Source organism: Hyposmocoma kahamanoa, unplaced genomic scaffold, assembly GCF_003589595.1.
Source record: "Hyposmocoma kahamanoa isolate Upper Pololo Valley unplaced genomic scaffold, ASM358959v1 240, whole genome shotgun sequence".
In the NCBI taxonomy this organism is placed as follows: domain Eukaryota; kingdom Metazoa; phylum Arthropoda; class Insecta; order Lepidoptera; family Cosmopterigidae; genus Hyposmocoma; species Hyposmocoma kahamanoa.
The window spans coordinates 270,615-294,265 of record NW_020653757.1 but is presented as its reverse complement, the minus strand read 5'-3'; the positions used below and the strand labels follow the sequence as shown (position 1 = coordinate 294,265).

The 23,651-nt window shown below is 36.9% G+C and overlaps 1 protein-coding gene across 5 annotated transcripts in view; it reads left to right on the top strand.

The window, feature by feature from the left end:
* LOC113228797 (heterogeneous nuclear ribonucleoprotein L) overlaps positions 1 to 23,651 on the top strand; it is a 111,269-nt gene that overhangs the window by 49,112 nt on the left and 38,506 nt on the right. For 4 of the 5 annotated variants that reach the window (XM_026462185.1, XM_026462184.1, XM_026462183.1 and 1 more), the window contains exons 1-2: positions 8,066 to 8,126; positions 13,373 to 13,456. In XM_026462185.1, coding sequence (XP_026317970.1) covers positions 8,105 to 8,126; positions 13,373 to 13,456 — 106 coding nt within the window. In that variant the 5' untranslated portion in view covers positions 8,066 to 8,104. Of the gene's footprint in view, positions 1 to 8,065; positions 8,127 to 13,372; positions 13,457 to 23,651 lie in introns of those variants that run through there. The other variant, XM_026462187.1, reaches the window with a different exon arrangement.

Sequence of the window (23,651 nt, the reverse complement as noted above, 5' to 3'; positions counted from 1 at the left end):
CGTGGTTTTTGTATTAGACCCGTCGTCCATTTATTTGTAAGTCAATGCCTTTAGTGGAAACATTTTGTTTCACTATAGTTTTACACCTCGTACATGGTTTTTGAATGTCAATCAGAATCTAGCGTGTACATTGCCCCTTAAATGAATGTGAGACTTTGTGGAGACGACTGTCAAGACCAGCTAGTTTATTTTTATTCCTCGCATTAATGTTATCTCAGTCAGTATTTTTCACTTGACATAAACAACATTTTCATAAATGTACTATGACGTTAGTGTAAGAATGTTAATATCTTTATAGTTATCTTTCAAAGACACTCTGGGGCCCAGATCGTAAATTTCCCTAACCGGACGTTTCTGCAGGACAAAGATTCTATTAATATCGGCGACAGTTCTTCCCTGGAAGAACTTTTTCACAAGGAGTTTACTGGTACTAAACCCTTTTCCATGAAAAAACAAATTGGTGAAATTCTTATTTACAATCATGCTTTTCATCAACCCCATCACCAACTCAATTGGGTCTAAAGAAAAGGGTTTAGTCTTACGCTATGCAGTCCCAAAGCGGATTGGTGAAATCACATATTTCCCAACGTGAATCTTCTACTAACAGTAAGATTATTTACGTTCTCCAGACTCAGCTATAAATCATCGGAGCGGGACGGTTATATTGTGCTCTCTCTTCCACTTGTAAACATTCGCACGTAACTTGGAAATTGAAGTTCGAAACATTCGGTTTCTCACTTGAGAAGAACCCGCCAGTAGACTCCGTCTGATCTTATGTAAAAATATATCGTACCCAAAGCGCGCTCTCGGAAACTGTTTAACAGCCCTGTAACGTATCAAACTCGATTGATAGGCATCCATCGAACGAAATAGACTCGGCAAGCTCTTACAAATTGCTTGCCATAAGGGAACTATGATACTTGTCAAATAGAGACGGGACTACCTAGTATGTAGGTTAGTACTTTTCTGTTTCTATTTATTTCTGACTAGTATCGGGTGTCTGTTGGATACATTTCGGAAAGCGGAACTTTACAACTTGTTCCACACGAAGCTTATAAGGTGACTCGGAAATAGTAGAGGCGAAGCTTTCTCAGTCGTAAAGTTGCCTGCTTATCGGTATTCTAAAGGATTTATCACGGAGAATGCGCGATGGAATAGCATAATTTAATTCCGCCTTCCCCTTTCCATTATCGGGGTACTAGACGTGGTCTGATGTTCCACCCCTATATTGTGGATATTCCTAGGATTCGCACGAAGCGTTGCGCTTCCACATTTATACGTCGAGCGGCTGGAGAGTGGAATTCCCTGCCTGCGGACTGGTTGTTCCCCGAACGCTATAACTTGGAGATTGAATAGACATTATTTAGGTTTACATGCTTCACCGTCATGAGGTCGACGACCATGACTTTCCATCAGGTGAGATGGAGGTCAAATGCGCACTATTTTTTTTATCAAAAAAACCCTCATTGTTCCATCTTCGGTCTACTAAAGTCCGGAACCATAGTGTAATAAGACGAATAGTGCAAGTTCCTGTTTGGTTTGTCAACTTTGCGAGTCTCGTAAGTCTCAGGACGACGAGGCAGTAGCAGTGCTCCTCATATAATTGCGATGAAAACTCCACTCCTCATTATGGATAGGCGTGTGTCGCTTACAACCAGGCTAACTTGTAAGACTTATTCGTCTCGTCACTTGATTTCAAAAAAACGAAATCGTCCTTCTGAGTAACACAAAAATGTTCAGGGCATTGTATTTTTGATGTAGGTCTCGACCTCGAGTGAAAATCGTGCATTAAAAAAACTAGACACTCAACAAAAATAAACTAAAATTACTTAGTCACAATATTTCCGGATTATTACAAACCTATTACTTTTTATTTTCGAATTATCACTCACTTCGTTAATCAATAAATCACTAGTATTATACTTGCTCCAAAGAAATAACATTGACGGACACATGCTACATAATGATATACAAGTAATTTAGTAGAAGAAATAGTACCATTAGTGTTCCGGACTATCTAGTCGACCGAATTAGGGTAGAACTAAATTGAAAAGTCGTATTGTTATCCCCTTACTTAATATCATAAAAAAAATAACATTTGCTGTCTAGTATTCGTACGTACAGCTCACCTGTTTTTATGACATCTCTAGCCAGCATAAATGTTACGTAGGGTAAGCAAAAAGGGTCTGCTGAAGGGTACGTTGCACTGTACCCTTTCCAATGACCTGTAGCCAGTTTAACAGAACCCGTGTACCCTCTATATTCAAACCCCTTGTAATTTGAATTGAAAACGGAATGGTAAATGATGGAACAGTTGTATCAATTGGTTTTAGACCGTACGGTGATATCTAAGCCCTATATTAGTAAAACATGAACTAATTAAATCGGTTATGATGACAAATGAATTTTTCATGATTAATATAGTTCCATATAGTTGTGTAACAGTATAGCAGTAGCCTAGTGAAAGTATTCATCGGCTTTAAAGAGTAAGGGTGCTTATGAAATTATAGGCACATGGGACTTGACAACTCATGTCTAGGGGTGACAGGCAGCGACAGTACCCCTCAGATCTTTGAGATTTAAAGCTCCGAATGCCACAGGAACTGTTATGGGTAAAAAACTTAGTCTTAACTTTACTTAACTTACGTTAGTTGAAAGTAGTTCCGAACTTTGTCGCTAGATGGCATTGACACAACGAACGCGATTTCTGAATCGCGGTGTTAAAATTTTCCCAAACTTGAACCCATAAAAAGCAAACTACTTTCTAACTTCAAGTTACTTTCTAACACTACTAACGACTAGGATGCTTAATCTATTTATCGGCGGGAAACTGAGTTTCTATAGAGAGGAAACTTCAGTGTTTAGCAGCGGGAAGTATTTTTTAGCAAATTAAACCGTATAAAGTCCAATATATGAACTTTTCATTCCGTATACTACATTTAGTAGCAGTAGAGCACCTTGTGATAGAGTTCGTCCAGGGAAGTAATGTCATTTTTGCTGCCAAGCAGTAATGTGAACAGTTCCGGTTTTGAAGAGTATGGATGCAGGTGAAACTACAGGCACATGGGACTTGTCAGCTTTATGTCTCAGGGTGACGGGTGCAGTGACAATGTCCCGCAGGTCTTTGCGATTAAAGGTCTGATTGGCACTGTCGCTTACCGTCGTCGACGTAAAAATTATTGAAAACCCGTATTTTTTTTATAATATCAAGTGTCGAGACGAACAAGTCGTGCACCCGATACCATCAGGCTACACGCCTGTCCATAACAGTTGCAGTGCCATTCAGAGCTTTAAATCATAAAGATCTGAGGGGCGCTGCGACTGCGCCCTTCACCCTGAGACATAAGTTACCAAGTCCCATGTGCCTGTAATTTCACCAGCTCCCTTACCCTTCATAACAGGAACATGCTGACATTACTGCTTGGCGGCAGAAATAGGTAAGGTGGCAGTGCTTAATTGGATGAACTCATTCACAAGGAGCTGTACTGCTACTGCTAATTTAATTTAATTTGCAGTCCGCCATTTTCGCTTTGTATGGTATGGTTGTGTCATTCTTTCGTGCAAATTTTAATAAATTTTCAATTTTATCCGCTCACGCGATGCGCTCCTCCTACCGCAAAATGGCGGCTACTTGGTTTCGCAAATTAGAAAAGGATTCAGTTTAAATACAAGTTTTTAAAAATAAAAATTATTATTCTGCATTGCTAAATAAATACCCTCCGTACTACAACAAAAACATCTCAAATAAAATGCAGTAATACACCGCAAATCCTGCACTTAAAAAGCACTAATGAAATTTTTGGTGTACTTGGGTAAATATGATAATATTCCGTTTGAGTGGTTCTAATGTTTACCATGAAATTATTCCTTAAAGTATAGTTTATAAACATTTATATTCAGGGTAAACTTAAAAAACGCAACTTACGGTATGTTTTCAATAAATAAACACCGACATCACCAGCCCAAATAATAACACACACGATTGTCGTGACGTATTTTTCAAGTTGTTTATTTTTTTAAATGACAGACCCAGGCATTAAAAACTTTATGGTTTGTTAGAGTAGTTACCGAAATAGCAATTAGTATTAGTTCTTTTACCTGTTATAACTTCGATATCCGATAAATCGGTATAAAATCATCACCGGCACCTCTAGGTGTGGTATGCTTCCAGAGACGCATGAATCGCGTGAGCGGCTAAGTTAGAAATTTTCTGGAAGAAACGAAAGTTAAGCTTATAACATCTGCAATATAGTTGCTTCTTTTTTGGAGAACTAAATTAATAACTAATATTCGTCGTCGATTAACCGATAGATGGCAGCATATGAATTGAAATTTCAATGTAATATCAAAACGTTGTAACTTACAATAATAGGTATAGATAGTATTGGACTTTCAACGATATGCCAACAGGGTGAAATTTAAATTATATTAACAATCCAGAATTTTTTATTTCTTTTTAAATTTGAAACTACGACCAAACAATATCAAGATTTTGTAATGTTTCAAATTATGAATGTGTGAGTTTTGTAGACATCGATTTTGATAGTAAACGAGACTTAGAGCATTTCCATAGTTTTTTTCTTCCGTGCTTAAAGCAGTCTTCACTCGCTAGAATGGGTACCTTGTTATCAACTTCATTAGCAACACAGTATAATTTTTGGTAACACAACATGCAATGTTTACGGTTACAGTTAGTTAGTGTGTACCCGGCTTTACTTGATATAACAAAATAATACATATATAAGAAATAGGTACCGAACTTACCTAACTCATAAAGTAATTTTAACTTGCTTAGAGATTACTTGACCGACCAGACGCTAACTTCAAGTTACAAATTTCTCTCAAGTTAGAAATAAGACGGTAGTCGAATATCTTCTGAGAATATATTGTAAGCTAATATGACATAGTGCTTACGTCACAAGTGCTTATATTATTTTTTATTTATGAGCTGTTCAGTTATGGGACATATTAAGCGAGGGGAGGAGGTTACAAATGTGAATTCCGGTGTCAAATAACGTGGCAGGAAATAAAGCCTTCAGCTAATCTACATAAAACCCTTGTTACAATGACACAAGGAACATAGACAATCAGTATTCTCACAGATCTAATTGCATCAGAAAACTTCTCTGTTTTTCTGCATTATTCACTTACATTTAAAGGCAGCGTATTCGCGTCAATATTTACAGAATTTAAATATTAATGAATCTTACAACAGTTGTCTACATAATTTACAAAACCTTAATTGATGCGAATATTTAAAGACACTATCTTAACTAAGGACAGAAATATATGTATACCAAGTTGTAAACAAAATTAATCACAAAAAGCAAAATGGAATTTACAGTGTAAAACACACACACACTGGTAACTCATGTCTTGCATTTTGTGTTCAATTTAGCGTTTTCGCTCTTTGATCCTTATCAGTGGACACACAATAATCAATAATATGAATACGATCTAAGGTTTGACGTTGACTGTATAAATTGCATTAAATTGGATTACTGGATCGTATTTAGTAATATTGATTGTGCCACATTATACTATTCTATTCTATTTTTAAGTTTCTGGCTTCTCTTGTAGAACTTTGCCAATGTCGTGTCAGTCATGGGAGTTACGCTTTCGTTTTTTAGATGTTTAGTTAACGAACACTGCTCGTTAGTCTATTCCGGCTTCTGGAACAATACAGAACAACATGATATACCATCACCGTTACGAATATTTAAATAAATAACCAACCACATCCAACCATTTATTAAACTTTTGACAGCTCGAATTCTAATCAAGTAGTGATGCCCTAATGCGTTTCCGTTTCGATTTTTTTATATTAATCGATTTTATTTATGTACAAGTTTAAATCGTGAATTCGGGATCATGATGATATGTTTGACAATTTGTGTGCTCAAGAGTGATGAGTCCCGTTCATATGGAGAAGAATCCGACGATTCATTATAATAAACAATGAAAATGTATTATAATTATTTATAATTTATTTCATTTCATTATAATTTATTAGACAGGCACCAGAATTTATCAACTTTAACAATCTTCGTTACATAATCTGTTGGCTCGATAAATATCAGAGCTAAAGAGCACGTCGCATAGCTAAAATTAAAAAATAAAAGAGTCTATAGTCCATTTGTTTAGGTACTTAACTAAATGTAAACAATCTTGATACATCTTTTTATTGAAACACATGCTTTACAAATCAATAGGTATAAAAATAGGCATGCAATTTCATATGAAGCTAAGTATTTGTATTTTGTATTTTAAATCATTTTATACATGTATATTTCATTAAATAGACATCTCAAGATTGTTTACATTTATTTAAGTACCTAAACAGATGGACTATAGGAAGTATTGCATTTTTTGTCTATGTTTGTATGTCAATAACTACGGAACTTCAGAGGCATGCATGTGTCAAAAGTTAAATAAATGGTTGTCCCACATTAGAAGCAGTATAAGTAACGTCAAATGTCTTGAACCGTAAATCCATACTAGGCGACCTGACGGAGAATTGGAGACTGGCGATTGCCTTATTTAAAAGTAAGAGTTTTGCAACGAGATCCATTACGTACACTCAAGTTCTGCTTCAGAAACTCGTAAATATACTATCATCCTTACTGACGAAAATGTATACTTTTATTTTTGGCTGTAACGAGCTCCGTGCTCATTATTTCGCCTCGTTTTCACACTGGTTTAGACATTTGACGTGTACTCCAAGCAGAACAATACAAGCATGGGACAACGCTCTGGTATGTATCGCTTTCTTACAAATAACATAATGTTGCCATTTCAATGTTGTGTATAATTTCTTTAACAAATGCTAGCGTTATCGACGCTCACCAGAGGGCGCTTCTGTTTGGTCTTACAGTAAAATATTGATTAGAGATAATCAGATTTTTTTTTTAGTTTATTGACAGTAAATTCAGTTGTCCTCTGCAGGCTTTATATGAGCACCTTTGTTGATAAATATCATTGTGTTAACCAAAGATATATCTTCCCCAATCTAGTCAATATGTTCTCAAAAATTAAGAGTTACCGTTACTTCAGTCTGTAGACAAAGGGAAAGTATTTTTCATTTTTCTGACTATTTGTGCTACATTATTATTCGGACTTGGATATTCTGTAATTTGCTCAATTAAATCAAATCTCAATTGCATGTTGAAATGGCAACATCCGAAACGCTTTTTTTCATTGCAGTGTTGACAGCTTCACTATACCTACTTATCTAGCTAGCTTTTACATAGTTATATGCATCCACAACAGTTTTAACTATTAACATACAGATTGTACACCCGAAAGGGAAGGTTCACCATAAGATGGAAAATGATGAATATAGAAATGCTTTCGTTTTAGACAGAGACAACAATAGTTTTGTTTCTGAAGTGTAATTTAATTATATATTCACAGGAAACTGAATCAACCAATTGCATTGGTTTCTGATCACGTGATCATGGACCAATCATTAGCGGGGAGAAAAATGTTTCCCTGCCCGTACTTCCCATATTCTTAGCAATATTGACTTGCTGGCTTTGATTTATTTAAAAGAGATTATTGTTTGATTTCAAAGATTTTTATTTATAGATAATTTCTACACAGCTTTAGTACATTTTCTCTAGAATTTTCTATAGATTTTAAGTTTTTTGGTGAACCTTTTTTTCCTACCGTACTACAGTTATCTATATAAGCATTGTTAATTATATTAAAAAAAGAATCTTCCATGCACATATAAGAACAAGACAATCACACTCAAGGTTTTATAGACGCCAAAAAAATGAAGAAGACAGAGAACAGAAAAATCGCCGTCATATTGAATTTATTACCGAAAAAAGCACACCAGAACAACACAACAGAGACATGCCTCAAAAAGACACCACAAAAATCGATGTTTATGAGAACCAAAAGATTGGAATATATTTTCTTTATATAATTGTTCTATTTTTGTAGCTTTTCATGAAATTGGCATGCATCGTTAACGCTAATACGAGAAAGAGATAGACAGATAAAATCAAGGAGTTAAAAAGAGATGATACGAGTGTGTTCGTCTTTTTTATATGTGCAGGGAAGGAGTGGCTTGTCATGACAAGTTGACGACGTGAAGATGTTGTGGCTGACATGTTTGGGTAAGTGTTAAAAAATGCTGTAACGCCCGTGACACACGATACTTTTAGCGTCCGAAACGGAAGGTCGGTTGGACTGTCACACATTCGAGGGTTTTTCACGATAATTGGCATCTTTGATGACACGGTTCCGTAGATCCCATATAACGAGGGCGATACAATTGTTAAACTCATGATGCCGATGCTGTTTACTCTAGGAATCAATCGACCGTGATACATAATCCTCAGATTATGAATCATAGTTTCAATAAAGATTGGAATCCAATGGACCCTCCGTATTTTTTTTTATAAGTGTAATTTTTCGCGATTGTTACAAATTGCAAATGAAACTATTTTGCGTCAACCGTGACTAACGGTGGTCAACATTGGTTTGTTTTAAAAAACAAACACACGCGATATAGATCCGGAAAAAAAATTGTCCATCTTCTATTTTACCATTCATTTAAATAATATTTTTTAGTTATTATTAATATTAGACATAACTGGTTGAAGGCTTGTACCACCTCAGTCAACCGTGACCATGGGACCTGTAAATGGCCCGAAATGTCGGTTTGTTTGAAAAAACAAATACACGCGATTTAAATCCGGAAAAATAGTTTCATTTCCCATGTGTGACAATCGCGAAAACCTAAGAACTCGATAATTTTCCACTAGTTTGGAAAATTTCGGACAACTTCCTAACACTCGAGTAATGCAAGACGTGGATAATTCCTACCTCTGATATCCCGGAATTACTCTTCGGTACTATATAAAGAATAAAATTTAATATTATATGTAAAAATATAACTAAGTTACAAGTATAATTGTAAAAAAAAAATACATTTATTAAGAGCGGTGGCCCCTTGGTGTGGCAACAGATGCTGCTTCTAATCCAGTCAGATGAAATGAATTTTCCATTGCGTTTGTTCAATCTCTATATCTATAAATAATAATTACAAACTTGCGCAATATTTTTACATAAAATACATGAATATCGTGGTTGGAATAATATCATGAAAATATCTTTATTTTATTTTGGTTTCTATATTTTGTAATCGACCCGGTATTTCAGAAGGAGGTATTTATTTATTTATTTATTTATTTATTTATTCATTGGCACAACTACAGAATACAAAATATTATTCACTCTATGTGTGTTACTTGAGGTTTTGGTAAATATATTCCACCAACTCGGATCTCTGTTCATTATCGATGTCAGAACTGACCAGTGCACCACACGTGCTGTAAGGGGGCCTTTAAAATAGACGCTTATAGAAGCCCTAGTTGTAGCGCAACTGTGGCGCGTTACATCTTACTTCAGTAATTGTGACTGCAACAATTTGTGACTGTGCACTGCGACTAGACATCCTATGAAAATAATTAGTAACTCAATTTTCGTAACGCTATAAACGTCTAATTTGAAGGCTCCTTGAGAGTGTCATTATTCATATTCGCGTTCCGTAATATAGCGACGGAGTGAAACTTGACGGTTTCTAATTACAATATCAAAGTGCCGATGCTAGAAGTATCGTGTGTGTTGTACTTTACCGACATGTGAAACGTTTAACAAATAGGTGCAATAATAATTCGTGGCGTGAAAATGTTTATGACATTGAACGACGTTAGCCAGAAAAATAATATTTTCACCTCAGTGGCTCGGAAAGGCTTTCTATCTCATTAGAAATCTGCGCGCAAGAGAGTTTGGAAAAGGTTTTTGAAATTCGAACTTGACGATGGACTGTGGTCCATCTGTTTCTTTCGATGAAAAAAACATAATGACACGTTCAACTACGCGATTTGTCGTACATTATTTATGTAATATAAATCCGTTGGTATATTCTTATATTTGTTGATATTAAATTGACAACGATAACTAATTTAGTTTTTCTTTCATTTACCATTTTCCTCGCTATAGTGAGGTGAAAAGTTGTGTGTTTCGCTCGGCAGCAAAGTTGTTTTGCGTCTCGTGCCTTAAAACCCTCGCAACGCTCAGGAATCTATTAGGTTCAATCTTAGCTTTCTTCCCTTGATCAGGTTTCAATACAAGCACTCGCGTGAAACAATACAAGACATATCTGCCGAAGAACCGACAACCGCTGGGGTAAACGAGTTCTTGAGTGGAGACCACGACTTGGCAAACGTAGTGTGGGACGCCCTCCAGCCAGATGGAGTGACGATCTGCGGAAGATTGCTGGCAGGAAATGGATGCGTCAAGCCGAGAACAGGGCGAAATGGCGTGCATTAGGGGAGGCCTATGTCCAGCAGTGGACTGCAATAGGCTGATGATGATGATGATGTGTCGGTATTCTTCGGAGTAATCTGTAGTAATACAAACATAATAAAATTTGTTTTCTGAGTGTTCGATCTTTGTATTAATGATTACAACAAACCAGTGGAGTAATTTCACAAAAAATAATTTAATATCAATTCAATAAAAAATTTAAAATACAGTGAATAGCGACATCTCTCGCCAGGACTAGTAGCTGTAAAGGTACTAACTGGGTGATAAATCTTTCATAGATGGCGCTACGTCTAAAAAGTCGTTGAAAAACCAAGTACAAAGACACGACGCAAGCACATAGAAAAATTCGTTGGGTCCGTCGTTGGTTCGTTCCGTGGCTTAGTTGGTATAGCGTCTGACACGGTATGCAAGAAGACGTCGGTTCGAATACGACCGGATCGAAGGAATTTTTTCTGAGTGTTCGATCTTTGTATTAATGATTACAACAAACCAGTGGAGTAATTTCACAAAAAATAATTGAATATCAATTCAATAAAAATTTATAATAAAAATAAATTAAAAATTTTTGGCTTCGGTGGCTGAGTGGTGGTGGGTGGGGATTTTTTTTTATAACATCAAGTGACGGGACAAACAAGTCGTGCGCCTGATGGTAAGCTACACGTCTGTCCATAACAGTTACAGTGTCACTCAGAGCTTGAAATTGCAAAGATCTGAGGGGCACTACCACTGCGCCCGTCACTCTGAGAAATAAGTTGACAAGTCGCATGTGCCTGTTATTTCACCAGCACCCACACAGTAATGCTGACATTACTCCTTGGCGGCAGAAATAGGTAAGGTGGCAGTACTTCCCTGGACGAACTCTTTCACAAGAAGCTCTACTGCTACTAATCAATTAGAGGTGGTATGGGGTTAGATTTTCACGTGCAGGGGCTTCCAGTATTTTGATTTGACAAGATTGATAGTAATACATTACATTTAGCCCGATGTATTCCACTGCTGGGCAAAGACCTCCTCCTGATCCCGATCTTGAGCTAACTGGACCCAAAACTTGTCGTAGGCTCTTCGCTTCTTCGGCCTGCCACGGCGCCTTACTCTTTTAGGGCTCCATTGGGTGTTTACCTTGGCCCACAGGTCTTCAGGCATGCGGCAGACATGACCAGCCCAACTCCATTTCAGATTCGCAGCTTTTTGAGCTACATCAGCAATTTGAGTTTGGGGTGTTCCGAATTCGCTCGGTCCGTTGCCAACCATGCATGCATGCACCAAGCATGCTTCACTCCATTGTTCGTTGACAGACCCCTTAGTTTGGACTATTGGATCTTTGTAAGTGACCAAGTCTGCGCGCCATAAGTTTGTATGGGAAGGATGCATCAGCTTCTTTTTGAGAGATATTGGGAGAGTACCCCCATAAGATCTTTCATGGACCAATAGCTCCTCCAGGCATTATAGATAGTATAATGTATTAACTAAAATAACGATAACTCTCGTATTAAAGGCGAGTCATCAGAGGAGAAGGGGGAAAACTGTTTTGCAAGATCAAATGCTTTAGGTACTTATTGTTAAATAACGGTCCTACAAAAAATATATGATACACATAAGGATATTTTCTGAAGAATGTGCTAATTTGTTACATTATAGGATGTACTTTGTCCAATCACATAAAATCCTGAAAACAGGCTAAAACGAATAACCTGAAAGTAAAATATCTAACTTTGTACATAATTTTTTTTTTTACTACTAGAGAAGAATATTCTTCAAGAAGAAAAATGATCTTTGAAAGAACATTATCTGGTCAAATCGAGAATGTTCTGTTGTAAAGTTTTTTGCTATTTCTGACATTTCTAGTACTTACCTTACTTGGTCCTATAGAGATTTTGGTTTTTATCAGAAACAAGGTCGAATGGCATGAAAAAAATCATGAAAATTGCTTTTATCTAGGTACTGTACGATTTTTCAAAATCTATTTTCCAAGTACCATCAAAATTCATGGAAGTAGCAGTAGAGCCCCTTTGAAAGAGGATAATAATATATAATTTTATATGGAGATATAAGTACTACAGAGAACCTATAAAATTTTGTAAAAACACGAGTATTATTGCACCACTTTCTTACACCACGTAGTTGAAATTTGAAGGCAAAAATACTATTACCACGAATGTACAATTACCCCATTTAATTACTATTTTAATAATAGTTGTAGACATGCACGTAATCTTTTTCTTTTTGTAAGAAAACCTTACCTTATCTTTCCCTAATAAATCCGCCATCTTGCAATCTTTGTCGTCGTCAGTCTCCGTCCTAGTTAATGAGTGGTTTTTTTCAGGCAAACTGCTGTGGGTATAATTAGGGGTGGGGGGGTGCTTTAAGCGTGGGCGGATGAGTGCCTATGATAATGTAAATTGTTAGAAATACTCGTGTTTTGTACATGTTTGGACTAAATTGTGAATTATTGTATGAATATGTTATATGAATGCAAGGAATACAAAATGTCCCGAAAATTCCGTAAAATTTAAGGAGTCATCACACTCATTAACGTGTAATCGGCTTGAGTCGGTCTAGAAAAATCTTTATTCCCATGCAATAATTAAAACTGCTTTTCATTACTTGTTTACTTCGCTGACTCAGTTATCTAAAGTGGACCTTAACTTCCGACACCACTGTACGCCATTTCTTTTGGTATTCGAGATTTTCAGCTCTTTTAAGGTCTTTGGCGACTCCATCCTTCCAGCGAAACTTTTTCTGGCCGACTTAATCCATGTCGATTAGCGTGGTGGCTTCCTTAAGGCTGTTAAAGATAAACGTGTACCATCGTGGGTCACATCATTGCTTTTTTATTGATAAGAAAAATAAAACCGTGATGCCTATAGGTAGTTTTCACGTTATGTATAGATCCGTCGTCACTGAAGTAAGACGTCATGTCACTTAATGTTGTGACCGCCTTTGTCCTCTTGTTACACCATTTAAAGGCCCGCTCCCGCTACCACTGCTCCAGAACATTTAGATTGATGTTATTTTGTTTTGTTTACAGTATCAGAGGATGTCCAGCCAGTGCAACGCAGTGCTCCCCTGCTGCAGTCACCACAGTACACCGGCGGACGGCCCCAGCCTTACAGTGAGTATCTAACACTCTTGAAGGAGACATTTTTATTAAACTTTTTAAACATTAATTATCTAAAGAACTTTTTCTGTGTAGCAAAACATGAAAAGATGTTGAAACGTGTTTCAATTGTAACGACAAACAAAGGTTGAGGCGCGTGACGTGTTGTATGCTTTGGCGGAATTGTAACTTCTATTTGTTTTTTCTTCCGAACGTGCTTACTTCGTCGCGTGACTTCGGTAAAAAACGAGTCAAGAATTTAATTATGCATTGTTTATGCTTCTTACCTATTACCAATGATCGGCCACGCAATGAATAATAAATATACTTTCGGCGAATAAGGTAGTCACCACACTTATCGACACGGAATCCCATCAAGCCGGCCAGAAAAAAAGTTATGTCCATGTGATAAAAACGTCGCTTATTTCGCGTTGGAAGTGAAACGCGCCGTTGTGCGATAAGGACGTTTCCTTATCACTCTCATTGCATGGACATAAAACTTTTTCACAAACTGATTCTGCATGTGGTCACTCCCGAATCAAAGCATAAAGCCGGTCCTACCGTAGAGCGAACGAAGCGGGCGCTCCAGCCACCAGATCGAATGACCTCATCATTTAATAAGTTAGTGCAAGCCAATGAGCATGATTGTTTTCATTCGACAAATGAGACTTACGATGTTATCGAGGTCATTTGAATTTCGAGCATACACACACGACTAACTTTTGGTGCAGTGAACTCCCACTCCTATCCAACCCTCCAAAATAAAATGATTAAAAATGCTTTCATATTATATTAGCAGCCGCAGTATTTTTTTTTTTATTAATTATCGACAAACATACAATTAGACTTTTATCTTTCTCTTTAATTTACTTAACATACTGACTCCTATGAACCGAAGTTGTTTACAAACTACTGAATTCTATGAGTGCGAAAGAGAAGTTTCTTTACGGCGCAATACGTGAAACACAAGATCATTATGAGAAAATAAGCAATATTTGAGCGGCGCTCCGCACGACGTTGCCGTGCCGTGCGCGCCCGATAGTTATAAGAAGCGTAGTGTTGTGTAGTTGCATTGTTTAAAATGGAACAATATAATATGAGTTTCATTTTTATTTCAAATATGTATACGTAAGTGAACTCCCACTGAAATCTCCTACGAGCTGCCTCTGTTCAGTACCATAATTGTATTTCGCTCGCACCTGAATCTAGCCTCAGGCCGGCACTGCATCAATCCGCCAGTCGGCCAGCCATATGTAGCACGCCGACGTCAAAAAAAGGTCACAGCAGCCTTTAAAAACAAAAAATTGACATGAAAACTGCATAAATTTCTGTAGTCAAATAATGTCTAAGCAGGAAACTAAAATAACAATGAAATGTTTGGTAAAATATGAAATTCCAGTGCTCCAGTTCAACTTTACGACTTGAATAAAAATTTAACATGCCACTCATTTCCATTTAGAATAACCACTGTACTGTAATGGAAGCGCTAGTCGATGAGAATAATAAGAGGGGGTGGGAAAAGTGCCCCATTTCTTCTAGTAATTATTCGCATTTCTGCATAAAATGAAGATCACGTCATTTTGAACTTATTATATAATATAACATTATAAAAGAACAATGCCCAAGTTTGTTTTTCCATATAGTTTCTAATTATAGAGGATGTATATTTTTTAACTAGGGAAAGTTGTTTGAAACAACATTTTTTTTTAAGATTATGTTAGTAATGAACATTAATATGTTACTCTATACTACTACTGCTTCAAAAAATTAAATGCGTTGTGGGTATTTATTTTTAAACGTAGTATAACTCAGATTTTGACATATAATTTGGAAGTCTCGCTTGCACTAACATGATTTCTCTAACGTTGAGACAATTAGTTCTTGAATTTTCTGAGAACTTTTGAAGTTGAGAGTCATGTTATCTGTGTCAAGATTATTGTACCTTTCGTCCATAATTGTCTCCAGTTGAAGTTAATCGTTAAACAAAATAATGGCAAATGTTGAAGCTTAAAATAAAATCTCAAAAAGTCGTGTTACCCTGAGCCTTCCATTGTCTCCACGTATTTTTAAAAATTCATATCTTTTTTCTCTAAGTTATTTCCAAATTTTATGAATAAAAGCTATAATTTTTAACCGACTTGGAAAAAAAGGAGGAGGTTCTCAATGCGGCTGTATTTTTTTGTATGTATGACATGTGAACCGATTTTGATGATTCTTTTTTTGTTGCAAAGAGGGTAGGTAAATTTGAAGAGAATATTCCGCCTCTAAGGATGGCTCTAGGGGATAACTTCCACGAACTTTTGAGGACAGTTTTTTTTAGTATTCTATTATGAAGTTATACTAGAACAGTTCGGTCTCCAAACACGTGCACACGACCACTGCGCGGCGGCCCCGATGTTAAGTAGACAAGAACTAACGTAAACGTAAACAAAAACGTAGTCAATTTACTAACGTAAACTGCTTTGTCTGAATGCAAATCCGAGCTCTAATACAAAACTAAAGACTTCTCTTTAATAGTGCTTCGAACTTGAAACCAAAGAGCATCTAGAAGTGACATTGTGTTACGAGCTTTCCAACTCCGTCAGGGTTGCGACTAGAGATGCACTCTCACTGCTATCTATGTATTAGGCAATCGAACTTAACAGGAAGACTGCGTAGTTTGAGAGATATGCTTACTAGAGAACAATTAAGGTCGCTCTATCATGCTTTGATTGCATCTAAACTTGCAAAATAGGGCCATCCGCACTATGGTACGGGTTCCACCTTGGGAGTCATCTCAGCAACACTTCAGGATGTTAGGTTCAGTTAAAAAAAAAAAGGTTAGGTTAGGTATACTCACGGTACCAAGCTTATATAACTTGGTATTGCTGACGGGACTTTTAAAAAGGAGAAGCAACTTTGAATCAAATGTAGAGCAAGGTGAACGAGAAAATACTAGGAGGAAAAATTTTAAAAATCTTATCGATCCCAAATTAAACATTGTGACGCACTGTCCCCAGTATCAGTCTGTGAAATTGTTTAATAAATTGCCCATGGACCTTAAAATTATAAACGACATAAACGTTTTCAAACAAAAATTGACATCTTTATTGTTGGAAAAATGCTGTTACTCGGTTGAAGAGTTTTAAATTAATTAATTGACAATGTTGTGAATTAATATTATTGTTATTTTTTTTTGTATAATGTAAATTGTTTAATTAGCTGCAAGTTGACATTCAAGCGCAATTGTATATTGTATTATGAATAAATTAATGAACGAATCACTTGTGAATCGTTTTATAATACTCTATTTATGTCCCCACTATACTGAATAAACAGATCCCTTTAACAGATGTTAGGGCTTTCATCCCAGGAATTTATATCTCAAAAATTTTGACATGGATATGGTAACACTTGTTAAATGTGTCACTATATCTTGAACGCCCTTTGTTTATCGTGGCTGTCTACGCCATAAAGCCATGATAGCCTTGAAGGTGTGACCTTCTGTTTCTCAAGCAGAGGCTGTGACCTCGAATCTGGGTTCGCACCTCTGAGTCTTCAGAATTAATTTGCAAACTTCATTTGAAATTTACCGTGAGCTTTTCGATTCGAGGAAAACAGCACTGCGGCCATCACCCTGAGATATATGTTGACAATTCCCACCTGCCTGTAATTTCACCAGCACCCTTCTAATGCTTATATTACTGCTTGGCGGCAGGAATAGGTAAGGCAGCAGTAATTCCCTGGACGAACTCTTTCACAAGGAGCTGTATTGCTATTGTACTATAGTCGCAGGTCACATCATTTAATATCAGATGAGATTGTGGCCAAGCGTGTATCTGTTATTTATTAAAATAAAAAGAAAACTGAGGAAGATCGTACGTCAGTTGATATTTCAGCTGTACACCGTTAGGATCAGTTCCGATATGTCGAACACGTTAACTTAGTTTAACTGTTTTTTAAAAGAGAATTTTGTGCTCTATTTTTTGCTGTTTCAAACCATTTGGCATTTGATCTTTTGTCACTTAACCGCGTTTTATTTAGTGGGCGGTAGATCTGCTCTCTATAGTCTGTCGATAGTTTTATCGATAGATTTTGAAAGATGATGAAGTTTAGGCCAAAAATAACTTAGTTGTAAATGTTACGATGTTCTAATGATTACTAATTACGTTATTGCCTTCTTTATTCTTATTTTGACATTTGGCCAAACTAGTAGGAGAGAAATTTTTATTTCTATACATTTTAACAAGAACAACCGAATTTGATTATCTATATTGAATTAAAATGAATAACTTGAAAATATGTCTCCTTTTTGTATTTTTCATAAATATAGTGAATAAATACAGTGAATGTATGGATGAAGCTCAGTTGTCCAGGATGATTCGTATGAAACAAGTTCGGTAATTTGTTCCATAAGCGTGACCAATATTCAGTCGATATTTAGCAGTGTATAAAGCATCACTGTCATTTTACTCCGTCTTCTAAAAGACAGACTTATAGTCTTGCGTCGGAGAAACAGCAGTCGCCCCAAGTTTTTCGTCCATGATCAAACATCTCATAATAGTAAGAACTGCTACTCAAACCACAACTCTACGTAAACCCTTTACGGCGGCGATCTCGCTTTTGCGGAGTTCCGGATTTCGATTCCTGGATATCCCGGACAGCGGGATTTGCCGGCGGCTGTGCCGGGGCAAACAGCGCAGACCGTATTGAACGACCCGTTTTATTAGCAAACACTTTTGCCCATGATAGTTTGAAGCGAATATTTTTTTGAGAGCTGTTAGGAATTTTTAATTAAAAATTCAATGGCTCAATTTGTTTTACAAAAAGAACACTTAACCGCTTATTGTGTACTCTCACCTATATTTTGTCGTGTAATTATTTTTATAAAAGCATTGGAAGTAAAGATCATACGGTTCACAGGTAGTCAGGGTCAGAACTGTTTATTGTTTTCTGCGTGATAGTAAATAGACAATAAGGGTAAAGGAATGCTAAAGAAAAGATGTGTGGATTGTGTGAAAGATGACATGGATAACAAAGGCTAAATAAAAATGGAAGAAAAATACATGTTGTGCCGACCCCTAGATGGGGTGACCCCAACGCGTGGAATAAGGACAGGAAGAAGAAGTAAATTAACAATATATCTTCAATATATTTTGTATTCTTATTACGCATAAGTAACTTCTAGTTTGCAATATGGACTCCTGTTCTAGGGAAACGTTTCTGCAACTCATAATTTGCCACTATTTAAAACCCAGAAGAAATGTGTCAGGACCATGTTTGGTGTGGGTCAGCGAGAAATTTGCGTACCCTACTTTAGAAAATTGAAAATACTAACCCTACCATTGGCATGCATTTATGAAGCATGTGTTTTTGTCAAATGATATCTCGGCAACTTTAATGTCAACTTTAATTATTTGGTTAGATAGCCTAGATACATAAGGAGTAAAACTGATACCCGGCCCAACAACGCCCTAATTTAGAATTTTACAATAGAACAATATTTGCATTAGGACCCAAATTATTAAATTTTTTTATTTTTATTTATTTATTTTCGGGTTACAAAAGACCCGTAAATCACATACCTTATAGACTAACATACATAATAATATAATACAAACTATTTATTTATTTACACGTGTGGACCGCTACGTTTGACGCAACGTGGGTGTCCGATAGCCGTCCTCAGAAACATCAGATGTTGAGTTGGTACTCTCACCACAAATGAATTAAAATTCACCTTGTGGCGGGACTCCAACTGCTCGATTCTCGGGGCAGCTTTGGCTTTCACCCGTATGTACTCCACAATATCGGCAGACTTTGCGGAGTAATGAAGTCGTGACACGTACAGCAACGTCGTCGGTACCGCTGGACGCAATAGATGCCAGTCGAAGCCAGATACTTCTTTTTCTTTTCCACCGTTTTGAAGCCGGCCTCGTCACACTCGTCTACTCAGTGGTATTGACGACACAGCTCCAGAGATGAGCTTCCGCTTTTTCTTCTTGCCCTCCGTTGGTTGCCTGTGGGTGTGTGTTAATAAATTACCGGATGCTGTTGCTACCCATTTCTGTTACGAAGCCGTAATTTGAGCATTGCTGCGTTCCGGTTTTGAAGGGTAAGCGTGCTGTTGAAATCACAGGCACATGGGACTTATCAATTTATGTCTTAGGGTGGCGGGCGCAGCGGCAGTGCCCCTTCGATCTTTGCGTTTTGAAACTCTGATTGGCTCTGCAACTGTGGCAGTACTTCCTTGAAAAAGTGACAGACCAGCATGGTAACCGATCGGGCATGGAGGCAGTTAAAATGCACAATGCCTTGTCGTTCTAGCACTATAGAACTATTAATTTTATTATGCAGGCTTTACTTTGCGGTAATCCGCGTCCAATTAATTTGCTACTCCGCGTTTATAATTATATAAAGACTATATTTAGAAAAAGTAGTACGATATCTATATAAAGATTCAATTTAAGGACGACATGATCAAACAATATATTCATAAATCGTGATTCATCCGGTTTTATTAATGCATCAATCAGATTTACATTATGAAATTTGTCTTTGTTAAATTTGGTTTGAACGTTTTATTATTAAACGTTGATGAATAATTTATGGCCATCCATCCTGTCCTTTAATTTGCTTCAAAAATTAACGACTACGCCCGGCAAATAATCTTTTCTCCGAAAAATTTCTCCAATCCATAGATTGTACAGTGTGCCAAATAATGGGGTCATATTTTATTTGAGAGAATAGGATTTTTACATCTCGTCTAAATGAAATTCCTGCCACGTAAAATAAGACGAGATGTGAGCGGTAGCTGCTTCTAACAGTGGTGGAGGTTGAGAGGTCAACGATTCGAAACCCAGTGGTGGCGTGTACCTATGTATGATCGCCAGACCCAAGCAGAAGATGCAGAGGATCTCGTTGAATGAACTCGTTGAATCAAAGACAATTTCGATACCTCCAATGGATACTGTATTTTTGGTCATTTTCTGTTATTTTTGTAGACAGCCATATTTATTTACTAATATTAGGCTCTCCGAATTTTGTAAAAAAAAATTGAAAAACAAAACCAAAATTCGAATAAACAAATAGCCTGGGGTACCAATTCATACAAATTAACTTTAGTATATATTTAAAACTGTAGATGGCAGCGCCTGGATAAAATGAAAAAAACATTAGAATAGAATAGAATAGAATTTTTTTATTACTACGCCACAACAAAAATATACACAGTAATAAAATGAAGATAAAAAAAGATGAAGCTACATTAAAACAAAAAATTAAAATAAAAATAACTGGAAAAAAAGGAATAAAAATAAAATCATACACAACAACAAATCAAACATGAAATATTTAACACAATTAGATTAAAATTAATATACGAGTAAACTTAAATAAATTACATAAATATATTAAGTGTAAAGATAACAAAGTGAAGAATCTCTCATTCTTTTTTTATAATATCAAGTTACGGGCGAACAAGTTGTGCGCCTGATGGTTAGCTACACGCCTGTTCATAACAGTTGCATTGCAACTCAGAGCTTTAAATCGCAAAGATCTGAAGGGCACTGCCACTGCGGCCGTCACCTTGTGACATAAATAAAAAAAATTAAAAATCCTCTTTCAAATCCTTACACTCATTCGATTGCCATAGAAATTTTCGATTTACTTAATCGATTACATAAAGTTTAATTGAAAGAACCAAATGTTTTTTTTTCGTACACCACAATGCATAGACAAGTCATAGTTGCATAGTTTAAAAATAACCTCACTTTTGGACTACCATTTTTCAAATACAATTTCACGATGCTATTCAAATGAATATTGTTGGAAAAAGTGGTAATCTTCGAAATATACGTGACAGTGTTACTTATTCTATTTATTGAGTGATTGCTTTGTAACCAAACAGTTTTGTTTACTTATTGTTTAACATGGATTGGAACAGACTTAAGTACCACATTTCATTAGACAGTAACAGGAAAGAGAAATGATTTACGAAAACTAGTTTACGCGAACAAATTCACAGGCGTCGTCGAGCTTATTGTAAATGTAAGCAAACGCACAATTTCAAAGAGACGCCTTAAGTAGGTCGGGTTCTATCAGAATGCGGCACAGAGCCTCGCGAATCATATACTTTGAAGAAACAGGGTTGTCTTTCGGAGATATTCGGATCTCACTAGGTTTTATTGCTCTTTATTTAATTTCAGGATGTTTGTTCTAGAGTACATATAAGTCCCATGCCTTATTCTAATTGTTACACAATTTACAATACAAATGACAGTTTTTTATTATAGTTAAATAATGGTATATAATGAATGATGAATGAGATCATTTCAATATGAAAATTAGTAGGTTACTAATTTAATTTGTATTGAATTGATATTCAATTATTTCTTGTGAAATTACTCTACTAGTTTGTCATAGTTCGGATTCGGACCGACGTCTTTTAGCAAACCGTGGCAGACGCTATGCCAACTAAGCCACGGAACGAACCAGCGGACCTCACGAATTTTTCTATGTGCTTGTTTATCGGATCTTTGTGAAAAAACGTATGAAATTATTTCGTCACCCAGTTAGGTAGGTAACTTTACAGCTACCACACCTGCAGGTCGATTCAGAACTTGACGATAACTCTGTTGTCGACCGATTCGATTGGATATCGTAAGATTTCTTTCATTTTTATTGACCGAACCGAAATGACGTCACACCAGTACGATTACTTGTAATTCTCGATCGGCAAAGGCCACAAACGTTATTCAGATCACAGTTATCGAATGAAAGTTACCAATAACAAGAATGTATTATGGAAATCTTTTATTATTTTAAATGAATTCTGTAACAAACCTACTTTATGTAATAGACGGCCTTAAGCCAGATTGTTCACTTTTAGTTCTCTAAGAATCCGCTAGATGGCATTGACCTATTTGGCGTTATTTCTGAATCGCGGTGTTAAGATTTTCCCTCGAATCACCATTCGAGGGAAAATCTTTTGAAATCTTTTGAAAATCTTTTTTCGAGGGAAAATGTTCGAGTAGTCACCACTACTCGAACACAATTTTGTTATTGGGTAGAGAAATCTGAGCATACAGAGAGCTCAGTAAGGCAACCAGGAGTTGAATCCCTTCTTGGGAACTGCTACCCGGATCTTCTGACGTTTCGTATGCCCATATAGGGTGAAAGAACCTCATCTCGCGGGACAGGTTTCCAGGAGTCGAGTCCCTTCTGGGAACAACTACCCGGACCTTCCGCATATAGGGTGAAATTGTATTGGCGACATTTTTTTTGTTTTGGTAACCTCATCCAACGGAAGAACGATGACTTTTTTTTTTACTCCCGACCGAGAAAGACATTATAAGTTTGAAGTCTATATCTGTGTATTTGTGTGTCTGTCCTGTGGCGTCGTAGCTCACAAACGAATGGACTGGTCTCACAGCGGTTTTTTTTTGTATTTGAAGGGCAATTGAACCATTCTTAGGTTCTTAACCATGTTTGATGGATACTTGGTCAGCTGTCAGAGCTTCAAGCTCTTTTCCCGGTTAGTGAAGGAATTTTAGTCATAAAATATATTATTTCATATTTTACTTCCACTTGTCCGATCAATACAGCCGTGATAGTCTGATGGTTTGACCTACTGCCCCTCTAGCAGAGGTCGTGGGTTCGGATCCGAGCGCGCACCCCTGAGTTTCTCCGAGTTTATGTGCGAAATTTAATTTGAAATTTACCACGAGCTTTTCGGCGAAGGAAGACATCGTGATGAAATATGCACGTCGAAGAAGGTTTACAACATTCGGGAAACGTGTAAAGTCCCGAACTCGCATTTGGGCCAGTGTGGCGGACTATGGCCTACAGCTTGGCCTTGGGACGAGATCCGTGCCCAGCAGTGGAACATATAAATGGGTTGATGATAAATGTCCGGTCGACTTGTCCCTATCTACCGACCCGAAAGATAGGGTATTCCAGAGCAGTTACCGCGTCTTAGTAGCAGTCTAGACGAGGACCTAAGGTGAGGAGACGGGGAACACGTGAGTTGCCCATTACGTCGGAAGCTATGTTCGGATATTCCGGCATCTCCGACACTAGCCCGGAGAGCGTATGATATGTATGAGCTAGATATCCTCCGATCCCTCCAGCCGCTTAGGTTATTAGGAACTGGAGAAAAGCACTTATTATTCTTTCGGAACTTTTAAATTTAATTTGTTTTTCGCTGATCTTTTTCCGTCAACTAGAAATT